Raw genomic sequence first — 13531 nt, forward strand, 5'->3', positions numbered from 1 at the left:
CCGATATATTTTCAAGTCAGAAATTATTCCTTTCGAGTACCAAAAAAGCGTACGAGAACCTGCCTTAGATTTGAGAGGAACAGTAATAGCAACCCCTTTCTCAGCCAGCTGAATGGAAAATTTCTGATATACAATCGATCCTGCGCGCGATTACAATTAGACTCTCTCTAGAATCTGATATTTTAAAATCTAAAAGAAAGATCTATAAAAAAGAAAATCATTTAATTAGTGTAAGTTGCGATCAGGTGCGAGTTTCCCAGAGAAACCGGTATAAATTCTAAAAAAACTTAATGTACGTTCAAGCAAATTCAAGGTAGCATTTAGAAAGTTTCAACTGCTGTAAAAGAATAGTTCTACGTTGCTGTGATTCGCAAAACCGTTCTCTCACGAGGGAACGGTCGGAATTATTCCTCACCGATTTCGACGAGCTTTGGATATGTTGTAGAATATTAAAAAAATAAAAGACTCGTATATTTTAATCGGCTTATCTCGAGGTTTCGGGGCTGCAACATAATGGATTCCCCTCGAAAATAATGGATTTTTTTCGTTTTTAGCGAATATCTTTGAAACTATGAGATATATAAAAAAAATGTTTCTCACAAAAGTTTTACAATTTTTTGTAACAGTATACAGGTTGATTTTTAATGATTGTACCCACTTTTTACCATAAGAGCATAACTTACCGACGCATTTATATTTCTAATATAATATAATATAAAAAATTACAAATGCATCGGTAAGTCATACTCCTATGGTAAAAAGTGGGTACAACCATTAAGAATCACCTAGTATTCATTTTTTTTTAAATCAAATTTTTAAAAAATTATTTTCGAGGGGGTGTTTCAATCCCTAAATCTCGAGATAAGTATTATAAATAAAAAAAAAAATATGAGTCTAATACTTTATCTCTCAAAATATTTTCGCTTAAAAATAATTTTTACCTTTTTCTTTTTTGTTTTTTTTTTTTTTAATTACAGCAAGAGAAAATTTCTAAATCCCATCGAATGTTTATTAGTCCCCGTAGATCGGCCGACGAGTTTCTCCGACCTTCGGTCCGAGTGGCGCGGAACCGACGTGGCCGCGGGCGCGAGTCGCCCGCTTCGCCGACCGGTGGTGGTGCGGTATACCTATGCGTTACCTGAGAGCACGCGTGCTGCGTCGGGTGCTGCGTGTACGCGGAGTTCGCATTCGCGCACACGCCGGTGCCGGGGACCTTGAGCTGCTCCTTGTAGTCGGGCTGGTACGGCAGCAGCATGCGTATCTTGCCCCAGCGATTGAAGAACAGGGCTATCGCGCCCGCCCAGACTATCAGCACTAACACTACTATGCCCACCTCGACGCCGCGGATCTGCGAACCAAGCAGAGAACCAAGCCCTCTCGATTATCAGCTCGCGGAACAGGACGCAGAAACGGTAATTGCAATCACCGCGATGATGATACGCTCGCTCGTCGAGAGAGAGATTTATTTCAGATTTATTTATCGCGCCCGTCGCGCGTTTACTTATTGTTAGTGCATTCTGTATGATGAAAAAAGAAGAGAGTTAACACCTCGCCTATGGAATATGTAAAAGTATATTTAAAAAAAAAAAAAAAGAATTTGGTAATAATAATTAAGATGTTAGTTATTAAGCTCTAGCAAAACAGTTTCAATTAAATGTTTAATATTCTATCTTTCTAAAAATGTTAAATTTTCAAGAGTTTTTTTTGTATTGAAGCAATGAAGATGCAACTTGTGTAGAAATAGTTATTGATTTTTGTACAGATTATGATAGTATTTTTCATTATATCACGAACTATGAATGATGTTAAAAATAACATTAAATTGAGAATTGTGGATTCTCTCTGCTCTCCTCTATCTAAATCAGTGTCATCTATTACATCTATTAAGCTGACACAGTCACTCTAGCACAATCCAACAAAACACATAGAAATGTGGTACTTTTTTGTTACTAATTTGCTGCTCAATTCCTAATTTTGCTCCAGTCGAATCGGAAAAAATGGTGCCTGTGCTAATGTAAAATTAAAGTGAGCACAGCAATTAAAACAATTTTTTTAAATAAAAAAAATATGACATATTCTTTTAGTGCTAATTGGTTGCTCAATTCCCGATTTTGTTGCTCCACCTTTGACTCTTAAGAAACTACCACTGGCTGTCCTCTGTCAATGTAACACTTCAAAACTGTAAATTAATAAGATATCTCGAATGATTACGTTCCCCTGGTTTTCCCTCGTGCGCTGACTAAACTAGAATCAATGTTACAAATTGAAAATTGATAAAATGGCAGTTTATCAAATATTAAAGTAAGATTAAGATATTTAAAATAAAGCCACCAATTTTATTGATTTTCAATTTTTAATATTGATTCTAGTTTAATCAGACCTCATAAATTAAAAAAAATGTTTTGAACTTCTGTTTCAGGTTCTGTTTAATCAGTGACCTTTATTTACTTTCGCAGGAAGAACCGATACTCTCCGATTTAACGTTATATATAAATTATCAAACTAATTGTTTGCAATAACAAAAAAAAATATTATCACAATCTTTAAAAATTAATAAATATATCTGTAAAAGTTGCATCTTAATTGCTTTAATATCATTCTATAATAAAATTTTTGAAAACTTTCTTTGGACTTTTTTTCGGCCAAAACAGAATATCTCCTTAATTATTTAGGTATATATTCATGTATAAAATTTTCTTTAAACGATTTCTGCAAAGTTTATGAATACGTACATACTTTAAAATATAAAAGTTACCATGGTTTTTAAAAAAAGTTTCTACTCGCGCGACTGAATTTGCCCGAGGTAACGTAGACGAAGTATTAAGAAAGATTCGTTTCTTTTTTGCGCAGAAGGGTCGCAGCTTCTTCCCGTCTCGATTAGATTTCGACGAAGTTTCACGACCGTATTACCGTTCCCTCGTTTCTTGCTCTGCCTTCATTCTTTCTGCGGGATAATCTCATATATCCCAGAGCACACGGTAAATTTTCTGCCTTTCCCTCCGTTTACGAGTGACACTTCAAAAACTCGTTGATTTTGCGAAAAGACACGGGCAAAATAATAGGTTGATGTAAAAATCTAGTTCAGGCGCAAAGTGTCAGAGAAAGAGAAAGAGAAAGAGAGAGAGAGAGAGAGAGAGCAAATTGCATGTAAAGATGAGAAATTTTCTCTTTGAACTGGGAGGAGAATTTATACAAGAGCGAGTTTATTATATCGACAACGGTATCACAAGAAATAACAGATAACTTATTCTATCCAATATCTCCGCTGATACAGAGACGAAGCATCCGGGATGCGAGTACCGGATTTTCTTTCTCGCAAGTTTTGTTTAAGTATATTGCAAGATATTCTCTTTCAGGAAATATTTGTATTATAGGTCGTTATAGATATACAGTGAGGATCCGCGGAGATCACAAAGAGAAGTTCAAATATAATGAACAACAGTAAAAAGAAATTTTTCAATGTCTTCGCAATAAACTTTGGAATTTATCAGAATGTACGTTGAATCGATGTTGAAATCTTTCATGTTAAGCAAGAAAAAATATATTTTGACGTATCTTTTCAAAGCAGTAAGTTTTTTATAGTAATAAATATACAAATCGCTTATTAGGTACAACGATAAAACAACTCAAGAAAACCAAATTTTTCAGTTTGAATGTTTTGATTCATTAAAATTTAATAATGTTACTTTTGAATACGATTTAAATACGATAATTTATAATTTAATATACAATAGATAACTTCACTATTTTTCTTTTACGCTGTAAAAGTCAGAAAAAATAGAAGAAGAGTAATTTACAACGACTCTGTTATGTGCCTTTATGTCAGTACTGTGGTTTATGTTTTTTTTACTATTAATATTAACGAATCTGTTCGGGATGGCATTTTTAGTGCGGGATTAACGCCGCAGTGCTTGAGCCTGTGCAGGTACAAAGTGCACGTATCTGCACTTTATTGTTATCTGAAATTATAAACCTTCTCAATATTGCATTGTTATCATTTTGTACGTATATACTTATCCTTTTTATTCCTTAATAAACTTTGTAAACACATTTTATAAATCATTATATCATTTCACGTGTTATTTGTAAATTATCTATGCGCCTTATACACTTGCATGACCATATATCCCACCACCGTGGGAAATTAAATTCGTCGGGATGGCGAAATTTTAAAGACGCTAATTAGCATCGGTATCATTGAAATTGACTTTCAATTTAATTATGTGACGATACTGTTTTAGTTCATTTTCAAGAGCTGTGTTTGAAACCGAAAGTAACAGCGCGCAGTTCGAATGAATTGGAAGCTGTATACAAAAATCACATAAAATATTCCATTTTATCTTCTATTTCATTTATTGTATACATATCATGGTCTTAAAACTATATTACACTGATAAATTAAGTTTTAGAGAAAATCGGCACATTTACCAAAGTTACTCTATTGATTGCAGATGCTTAAAAATATATTTAGTGAATCCTTATCAGAATTCTCTTTTTGTTTTTGCAAAAAATGATTATTTCTGAATTGTGTCGTTGTAGCAAATAAATAACTATATATACATGTATTACGGTTTATTGTGTAAAATTACTTTTACTTTCAACAATTGATCATTTAGAATACTGTAGTCAAATTGTAAAAAAAAAAGGAAAAAAGGGAAAAAAGAAAAGAAAAGGAAAAAAAAGAAAAAAAAAAGGTTCTAAACTTAAAAGAAATAAATATGGCAGAAATGTGGCGTTCCGTGTTGGATCCATTATAACATGATTTTGTTTGTCTTCTGATCAATTACTAAAAGGAATAAATTTGAATCAGGGAATAAGAGAGAAATGCGCGTCAAGAAAAATCTTTAAGTTCTCGCATCGCGTTAAAATGACGCAGAAATGTCGATGTACTCCCTCGAGAGGAGAGCGCGGTGAAATACCGAAAAAGAAGCCAAGCTATGCACTGCCTTTTATTCAGCCACATTTTTCTTTCTCCACGTCTCTTGGCGCGCGCGGATGTTCCGTCCACGATAAATTGATTTCTCTTCAGAGCGAGCGTTTCATCCTATTCACCTTCGCGTGATATTTAACGACATTTCCTTGCTCAACCAGCCGTAATATTTATACGTAAACTTAGACTGAGCAAAATTCTTCCAACGTTCGCTGTTACAAACGGACTGCGCGCATTTAGAATCGAGTTCAGAAGCGATTTTCGACGCGAGATAACGAACCCCGGACGCGAAATTGTGCATCGTTTCGGAGTGAAGTAACTTACTTGTATATACGGTTGAGGCTGCTGCGAGGACGGTGGAGGTGGAGGAAGAGGACCACCGGTTACCGCTGCATCCTGCTGTGGGGACGTGCGTGGTGGCTCTGAAAACGACACAATCTCCTTTACACGATACGCCAAATCACGCCATGTAAAGCAGCCTCTCTGGGATTTTATACGGTACTTCGCGTCGCGGTATCAGCGTCGAGAAAATAACGCTGCTAAGCTCATTTTGCAAGTTAATTACTGTGCACCGTGAATGATTGAAGAGACGGGAGCTTAAGTGAGCAAAAACGGGATCAGTTTAACATTTTCGTTACAGCTAATTTCTCACGGTTGGAATTTATTTTATGATTGTACCATTTCGACGTTCCAAAAATAAAACTATACTGTAAGCCGGCACGGATTAACTGAAATCCGTTGCTACATATTTTTACGTATAATTTATTACGTATAATATCTTGTGAAAAAATAAACAAGAGATACCTGCAATATCGTTCTATTTTATGTTTTACGAGGCTGTACAAACCATACCGAGTTAAGTCGAGTGAAAGTCATTCAATTTTATGACGGAAATCAAGTGTTTTGAACAAAAAAAGTAATCGTAATAAACGGTTGATTCATTTTCGTATTTTTAACTTGGATATTCGAAACCTCTTTAAATATTTGCAGTAAATAGTTTTCTCGTATTTTTAATTTGTGCATTCGAAACCTCTTCAAATATTTGAACTCATTAAAATATATCTCTCCTGGAAAAATGGTTTTGCTAAAGAGTTTAAAAATTCAATCAGATACAAAATAATTTTGTTAAATCGTTGAAATGATTGTGAAGGGTTTCCGACCAAAACTAAAACCAAAGCTAAATTTTCAGGAAGTAAAAAAACTTTTCATCTTTAAATGTTCATTGTATAAATATAATAATTTTTTTCAACATATAATGGATATAAAAACAAAGTTGTAGGTTTTGATTAATATTTTGAAGATCCATTTAAAAGAAAAAAATAAAAAAAATTTCTGATTTTGTTTGGTTCTTACAAGGATTTTATACTTACTATCTATTTATCTTACCATATTTTATAAGATTAGTAATGAGTAAAGGTGGAAAAAAATATTATTAAAAATTATTAAATAATTTTTTCACTTCTTATTTAAAAAGTTTTATAAATTGTTTTTAATAAAAACTTCCTTTTCTCTTTAAGCAAATATGGAAATTTTTCTCCAGACGTATATAATAGATATAACGACACAGTTTTAAGCTGTAATCAATATTATGAGAATTTATTTAAAAAAAAATATTATAATAAATATCTGAACTTGTTTGATTTTTGCGGAAATTTTATATTTATTGCTATATATTTGTTATATATCTATTTATATTTTTCGTTTTCTATTCTCTTATTGAAACAAAATTATTTATGTGACGCTACTGATAGGCAATAATTTGGAGTAATAATTATTGAAAAACCTAGATAAAGGAATGGTCTGTCTAATTTGGTTTTTATAGGAAACCCTTCAATTATGTGAGGCACTGAAATTGATTGCTAGAATGTCCAAACTGCTTACAGCTTTGCTCATCATGAGTTTCCCACATAATTATTTTGATAATTACATAATCTAATAAAATTATTTTCATATCTTTAATCAACTAAATTTTTAGATATTTCAGAAAAATTTCATCCCCCCCCCCGTGTTGAAGAGATTTCTACATTTCTAAATTCTCACGCATTTTGTTAAAAGATATTTGTTCATTTATGAATAGAAGTAAAAAAAAATAAATAAATAAAGAATAGACTTTCCTAGGAAGATATGCTGAAATGTATGCGAAGAAAAATATCACAAAATACGGTATGGCTTGCTGCTTCGTGCAAAGTTTAATAAGTAAATTAAAAATGAGCGATAACTACGGAGTAAGCGCCATGATGGATTCTACTGATAACTACACAGATTACTAGAAAACTATTTCCCTTTGTCAGAACGCACCTGTCACATGTGACCGTGATGCCGGAGACAGGTAAAGCTTAGGAAGGCAAAGCTTACCGAGTGTACGGAAGACGATCGGTCGGCTTCGAAACTTCTTTCCGGCCCTCACGGCAGTTACAACCAGCTGATATTGAGTGTCAGCCCGAAGGCCGCTCAAGGTGACTGCTTCGCTATTTCCTGCGACCACCGCCACCACCCTGTAACTAACCACCTTGCCGTTATGATTTCACGTTTTACACTTACGCTTCCGCGCTCTCTTTCATTGAGACGTTCCCACAAAAATATTCCAAGCGTAAAACGTTACCCGAGAGACCATCTCTAATTCCGTATTATTATAATAATTAAAATAGAGGAGAAGGTGATATTACGGCCCTTGTAAATATTATGGCTGGGTATTTGTAACATCTCCATTATTACCATACACAGTAAAAAAATAAAATGCTAATTTAACATTTTTTGTATGTCCCGGAAAGTCCACTCTAAATTTTAACTCAAAATAACTCTTATTTCAAAATTTAACCTTAAAATAAGAGTTATTTTAACTTAAAATTTAAAGTGGACTTTCCGGGACATTTTAATTTTTACTGTGTAGGTGATGGATTCTAATGATTACTTATGGAATCATTTGTTCAGTAGCCCAACGTTACGCAGTGACGCTAATATGTCAAAATGCACAATGCCGACATTTGTTACAAGACATTTTTACTTTTGAGTATTTTGATATCTTTACAAGGTAGTATATTCGAGCATTTAATTACATGTACTTCAAAATTGTTTTAAACTTGGGCGTATTGTCATACGAATATATGTGTACACTTAAGTACTTTCTTGTTATTTAATATTTTTTTTTTCACATGTGCACATTTCGAGTTAGCCAAAGTTAAATAATAGTATAGAATTTTGCTAATGTAGGCCCTTAAACACGATGACGCCTCCGTACAGCTTATAGGTTTCCTTTACGAAGTTTTCATGTCAAAGAAGTTATTCAATAAGTTTAATGTAGTTCTACTACCAATCTATAGTTTACACAACATGTATTATGGATTTTCAGTAGTCTATATGCAGCTTTGTGTCCGTACATATAATTGCAAATATTCTGCAACATTTTGTCTTTATTTTCATTAAATGTGTGATTTTATAACAAAACCATATTTTTTTTTTAAACAGAAACCAATTTTAAAATCTACTTTTGGCAGGGGGCCACATTACCACTTCCGTTTTTCTTCGGCTTATTATGCAGCATCGTCACATTTTTATAAATAACGTAATAAATATTTCTTAACTTCAAGTCTAGGTCGATTGAACAACACACTAAACGTAATCGTTAAATTTTTATTTTAAACTATTAATAATAACCAACTTACTGTATAAACAATAAATGGATGGTCATATTAGCACCTTTCCCTCTAATAATTTCTGAGCTAGCAAGATAGATAAATTAATACATTAAGGGTAGGTTGTTCCATCTTTGGCTAAACTATGCGGCAAATTATCTAATGGATAAATGTCTATATCCACACCTTGACATATAATGAGTGTTTAGATATAGACATTTATCCATTAGATAATTTGCGGCACAGTTTGCGAAGAGACGAAACAACCGACCCTAAATTATTAAATTATTTTATACTTTTTTTTTATTATATGCGTTTATGAAACATATATTTATAAAACGTATCTTTTCCTATAAAATAAAATAAAATAAAATTGTTTTACAAAATATGTTGTTAGTGAAAAGTAAGCAAATTATATTATAAAGTTGGACACAATATGATGAAATTACTGAAATTACATCGCGTTCGATGTAATTATTCGATGTAATACCACATTTCCTACTAGTACCTCGATTTCACACGCTGAAATATCTAAGCAGAAACATCTAAGCGATAATGCTGTTATGATTTAACATATTTTTAAGCATGAATACACATATTCATTAATAATAAATAATTGACAGTAATAGACGGCTAATTGGCATATCAAAGGTCTGTACGGATCTGAGGGATACACCAACGGTTATCGATAACCGCAATATTAATTTCCTGTCAGCGGTCTAACATGCCACCAGTGATCACACATATGGGTTTACACGATTAATAATTCTTATTTCACTTCTATATTTTTTTAAGATTGGTAACATACACTTTTAGGTACTTGGTTACATCTCTACGTTACATCTCTAACAGAATATTTTTAGTATTCAAACGATTTAATTGATTTACTATCTAATCGATAGTTGGATGTATGAAAATCGATTAGCTTTGATAACGTAATTGAGATCCTCGGGGGGTGGGGCATATGAGGCATCACAATGCGTCATTATAATGCAGGATTATGGCGATAATTAAAAAGAATTCACATCACGTTAATAAATTGGATTATGGTGAAATGAGAAGAGAAAGGGCGGACAATGGAAGAAAGGAATTAAACGGAATTTGCTCCATTCATTTCACATTTATAACAGCCACATCAATGGGAAGCATAAAGCCATTTTTTACTGCGCTTCTTAAGTAAATTACAATAATACATTAATTCTTTTTTTTTACAGGCGACTTATAGTGGCAAAGGAAGCATACTTCTTTCTTAACAAATTATTTCTTACTCTAAATAATATATCGTGTAAAAAGATTTGTTTCATGTAATGTATAAAATATAACTTTTTAATTTAATCTTTCGTTTCTTTGTAATTTAAATTAATTGGTCTATAACATGTTTATTATATTTATATTATCTCATCGATGTATTTCTTCAATTTGGATCTGTTGTTCAAATTAAAAAAAAAAAAGAAAAAAAAATTTTAACGGAATAAAAGCAGTCGTTTAAAGCTTAATTACTGTGCATATTAATTGCCATGACAATTCGCTAATTAAAATTAATTGTACAAATTCAATATTTTAATTAACGATAAATAAAAAGCAAGATAAATGAAAATGTTGTACGTTCGATGTGCACCGTTATTAGGCAAAACGATTACCGTAACTCGAGCAGAAGGCGGGTATTGAATTTCGATACGACGCGACACTGCCACGTAAATTAATCAATGAGATTTTTGATGAAAACTAATGGCAAACGATGTAATGCACAACAAACTTTGTATAATTCACACGATAGGTATAAAATGGTATTAAGAAATCAGTGTCTTATTATCGATTTTTGAAGCTATAAGACTGTAGGTCACTACAATTTATCGATTTTAACAGTTTAAAATCTAAATGGATAACAGAATATTTCATCATTCATTCAAAAAAGATCTTATTTTAATAGAACTTTAGTGCGCCACCGTTTCAAGATAATGGTGCACATATAATAGTTGTAGAGAAATATGTCGAATTATTCTTTGCTTGCTTCTAAAATTTTAATCGAATTTTGATTGCAAGACTCAGCGAACGTCACATTTTTATGCAATAATATATTAATTCTTAAATATTAAGCTGAATATTTTACGGAGTGCGACGCGCGGAACGTTACGATTTTTGCTTTCGCGCAGTTTATCTCCTTTGCCTCGAGAATTTAGAATGCAATCTTTGAAGATGGTCCTCTTTCGCTAAGGTCATTTTCCCGTAGATCGTATCGAGGGTTATCAAAGTGTAACTTCGATTTATCGTTGCTACGGTTCGACAGATACCCACTCACACAGAAGGCTCGTGTCACGTTACAAGCGACGGGGTAATTGAATCGGCGCGCGGCGATAGTAAATGTACCGTTAACAATCAGGAAAGATCAAGATTATCAGAGTAATTTTCGGCACCCTCGTCCAAAAGTTTTCGCATCGTAGCTTATTACTAAATAGTAACATTATTATTGATGTCGGGATTGCGCGCGTAAATACTGCAAACATTTTTCTGTATTATATTTCAGTTAAAAAATAAAATAGTTCGCGTCAAGCGCAATTTATTCGCAGAAATAATCCGTAATCTCAATAATAATCGGATAAAGTTTTACAAAAATTTTAGTACGCAACACACGCTACGTATATATATTTAATATTATCTATACTGTGCGAAATTCAAATCGCTTTTAAAATTTGATAATTGCACGTTATTAATTATTTAACATCGTTTTAATGATCAAAATAATAAAAATAATAATAATTACGTCATTATTTGTAATAATTGCATGTTTTCTGATGTAATATCAATTTATCGATGAATCAAGCCAAAATCAAGTCAGGATAAAGGCCTTTATCCAAAGTAATATTTTTTTCTTTAATTACACAATATTATCTATGTATTGTTATACGATTGAACATACGCGATATAATTAAGAATTATTTTCCAAACGGAAAATGTGCTATGCGTCGCACATCGATTGTATAAAATACATTTCACGTACTATACGTATATAGACACAGTGCTGCACCGGATTGTCGGGAATAATGTAGAATTCTTCTAAAGCGAACGGAAGATAGAATAGGAAATGATTCAGTTGAACAAAGTTGGACCGCAAATCAGTTACAGTGCACGTTCCCTAGCGTAGGTAAAATTTTCCAATTGACCTATTTAATGTATCCTCTCTCGTGCCTTTTCATCGTTATATAAAGCTATAATCTCAGTCGGCGTAAGTGCATGTTGAGCTTTATGTAACAAGATGCCGTTGCACTGGACCGATCCTATCAAGGAGAAGATCGATGCCATGTATGTGCGCAAAGCATAAAAGCACTTGATCCTGTCGTTCGAGTACATTTAAATAAACGAAATACTGCAACAGGCCGTCCGACCTTCTCATGTTCATGTTTCAATAAATCAGTACGCCGAATGCACGTCATCAATCGTATTTTCTCTCGTTTCGGAGAGAAAGAGAGAAAGAGAGAATTTTTTCACAATATAAATGCTATAAATTATATTTTTTTCGATCTAAAAGAAATTCTCGGAGTTTACAAGTTATGCTTCAGAAAAGCGAAATACTAACTATAAATCTATTTTACATACATAATATACCACAATTGTCAACAATCATCCTTTTGTGGACTGTGGTAAATAAATAAAAAAAATTTCTTTTTAAATATTTGATAAATTTTAATTTAATAAAAATCTTTAAGTTTTATCTTTTTGTTTTAATATTTATTGTTGAATATTAAAACATTGTGATAAATAACGGTGCGTTTGGTTTTCACCATTTATAGAAAAATGTACTTCACACCATTTTAAAACATTTCAGCTGTAGAGCAATTTCCAATAAAAGTAAATTGGCGTAATCAATAAATTACGTTTCGATAATGTAAAATAATAATGGTTCGTCGCGACATTTTTCACGGTTTGCACGTATAGAGTATTATTTATATCTTTTATGAACATTATTATTTTAATAATACATTGAGGTCCATAAATCTCACGAATCCTATCACTCACCCGCTGATTCAATATTTGCGTGAAACATGTTTATATCAATAACGTATTAACACTTCGAACTCGTTAGCACAGTCGTGTTGTGTACACTGTATTTAATTCATCAGAAATTAATGGTTTTGTAAATTCAATGGATAATATCGGGATATACTCTGAGAGAGTGTAAAAAATGAATATTACGTAGAAAAAAAGTTATGTGTTTATACATCTACTGCTAATTAATCCTACACTGAGAAAAAAAATTCCTAAATTTTAATAAATATTTATTCGAATAGTACTAATAAACTATATTTGCAGTACATAAATATGTATTTGTTTTATAAACTAAAATAATATTTAAATTAAATTAGTGATTCTTCTATTGTAAATATTTACTAAATAAATATTTATTTATATTTAGTAAATATTTCATTAGTACCATTCAAATAAATATTTATTAAAATTTAGTAATTTTTCTGTGTAGTATATATTACTTTCTACAATTTATTTCTATTCTGAGCTAGGTGTGTTTATTGTTTGTATCACGTCAATAAAAAAAAAAGAAAACTTAACAAGCAGAATAAAGTGCAAAAGATGTATGATAAGATGAATACTAAGGAAAATGAGATGATTTGTTAACACAAATATAAGCTATTGTTGCCAGTAACTTATTTATTATAAACAAGTGCGGAACTAACCCTTTCCCACATACATGTTACAATATACATCATATAAACTCAATTTGTCTACTATGCATGCATAATAATAACTCTTTCTAAAGTGGATCAGTTAAATTAGTATCCTGCAAACCACTGCTGGATAGAAGTCTTTTAATTTTATGGTAAAATAAATACACTTGTCAATAAAATCGCGTTTAAACAATTACTTTCACAATGTCAAATAGTTATTTATAAGAATATATCTGCAAAGAGGAGCTTATTATCCCAAAGAAAACAATTCATAAATGTTTTACATCGCT

General features: G+C 32.0%; 1 protein-coding gene across 11 annotated transcripts in view; it reads right to left on the minus strand.

Moving 5' to 3' along the window:
• Positions 1 to 13531, minus strand: part of LOC105203432 — a 186246-nt gene that overhangs the window by 51003 nt on the left and 121712 nt on the right. For 8 of the 11 annotated variants that reach the window (XM_039448097.1, XM_039448094.1, XM_039448099.1 and 5 more), the window contains 3 exons: positions 7229 to 7431; positions 5255 to 5352; positions 1139 to 1348 (listed from right to left, as the gene is read on the minus strand). In XM_039448097.1, coding sequence (XP_039304031.1) covers positions 1139 to 1348; positions 5255 to 5352; positions 7229 to 7431 — 511 coding nt within the window. The remainder of the gene's footprint in view (positions 1 to 1138; positions 1349 to 5254; positions 5353 to 7228; positions 7432 to 13531) is intronic. The other 3 variants (XM_039448100.1, XM_039448098.1, XM_039448101.1) reach the window with 2 other exon arrangements.

This window comes from Solenopsis invicta, chromosome 4, assembly GCF_016802725.1.
Source record: "Solenopsis invicta isolate M01_SB chromosome 4, UNIL_Sinv_3.0, whole genome shotgun sequence".
In the NCBI taxonomy this organism is placed as follows: domain Eukaryota; kingdom Metazoa; phylum Arthropoda; class Insecta; order Hymenoptera; family Formicidae; genus Solenopsis; species Solenopsis invicta.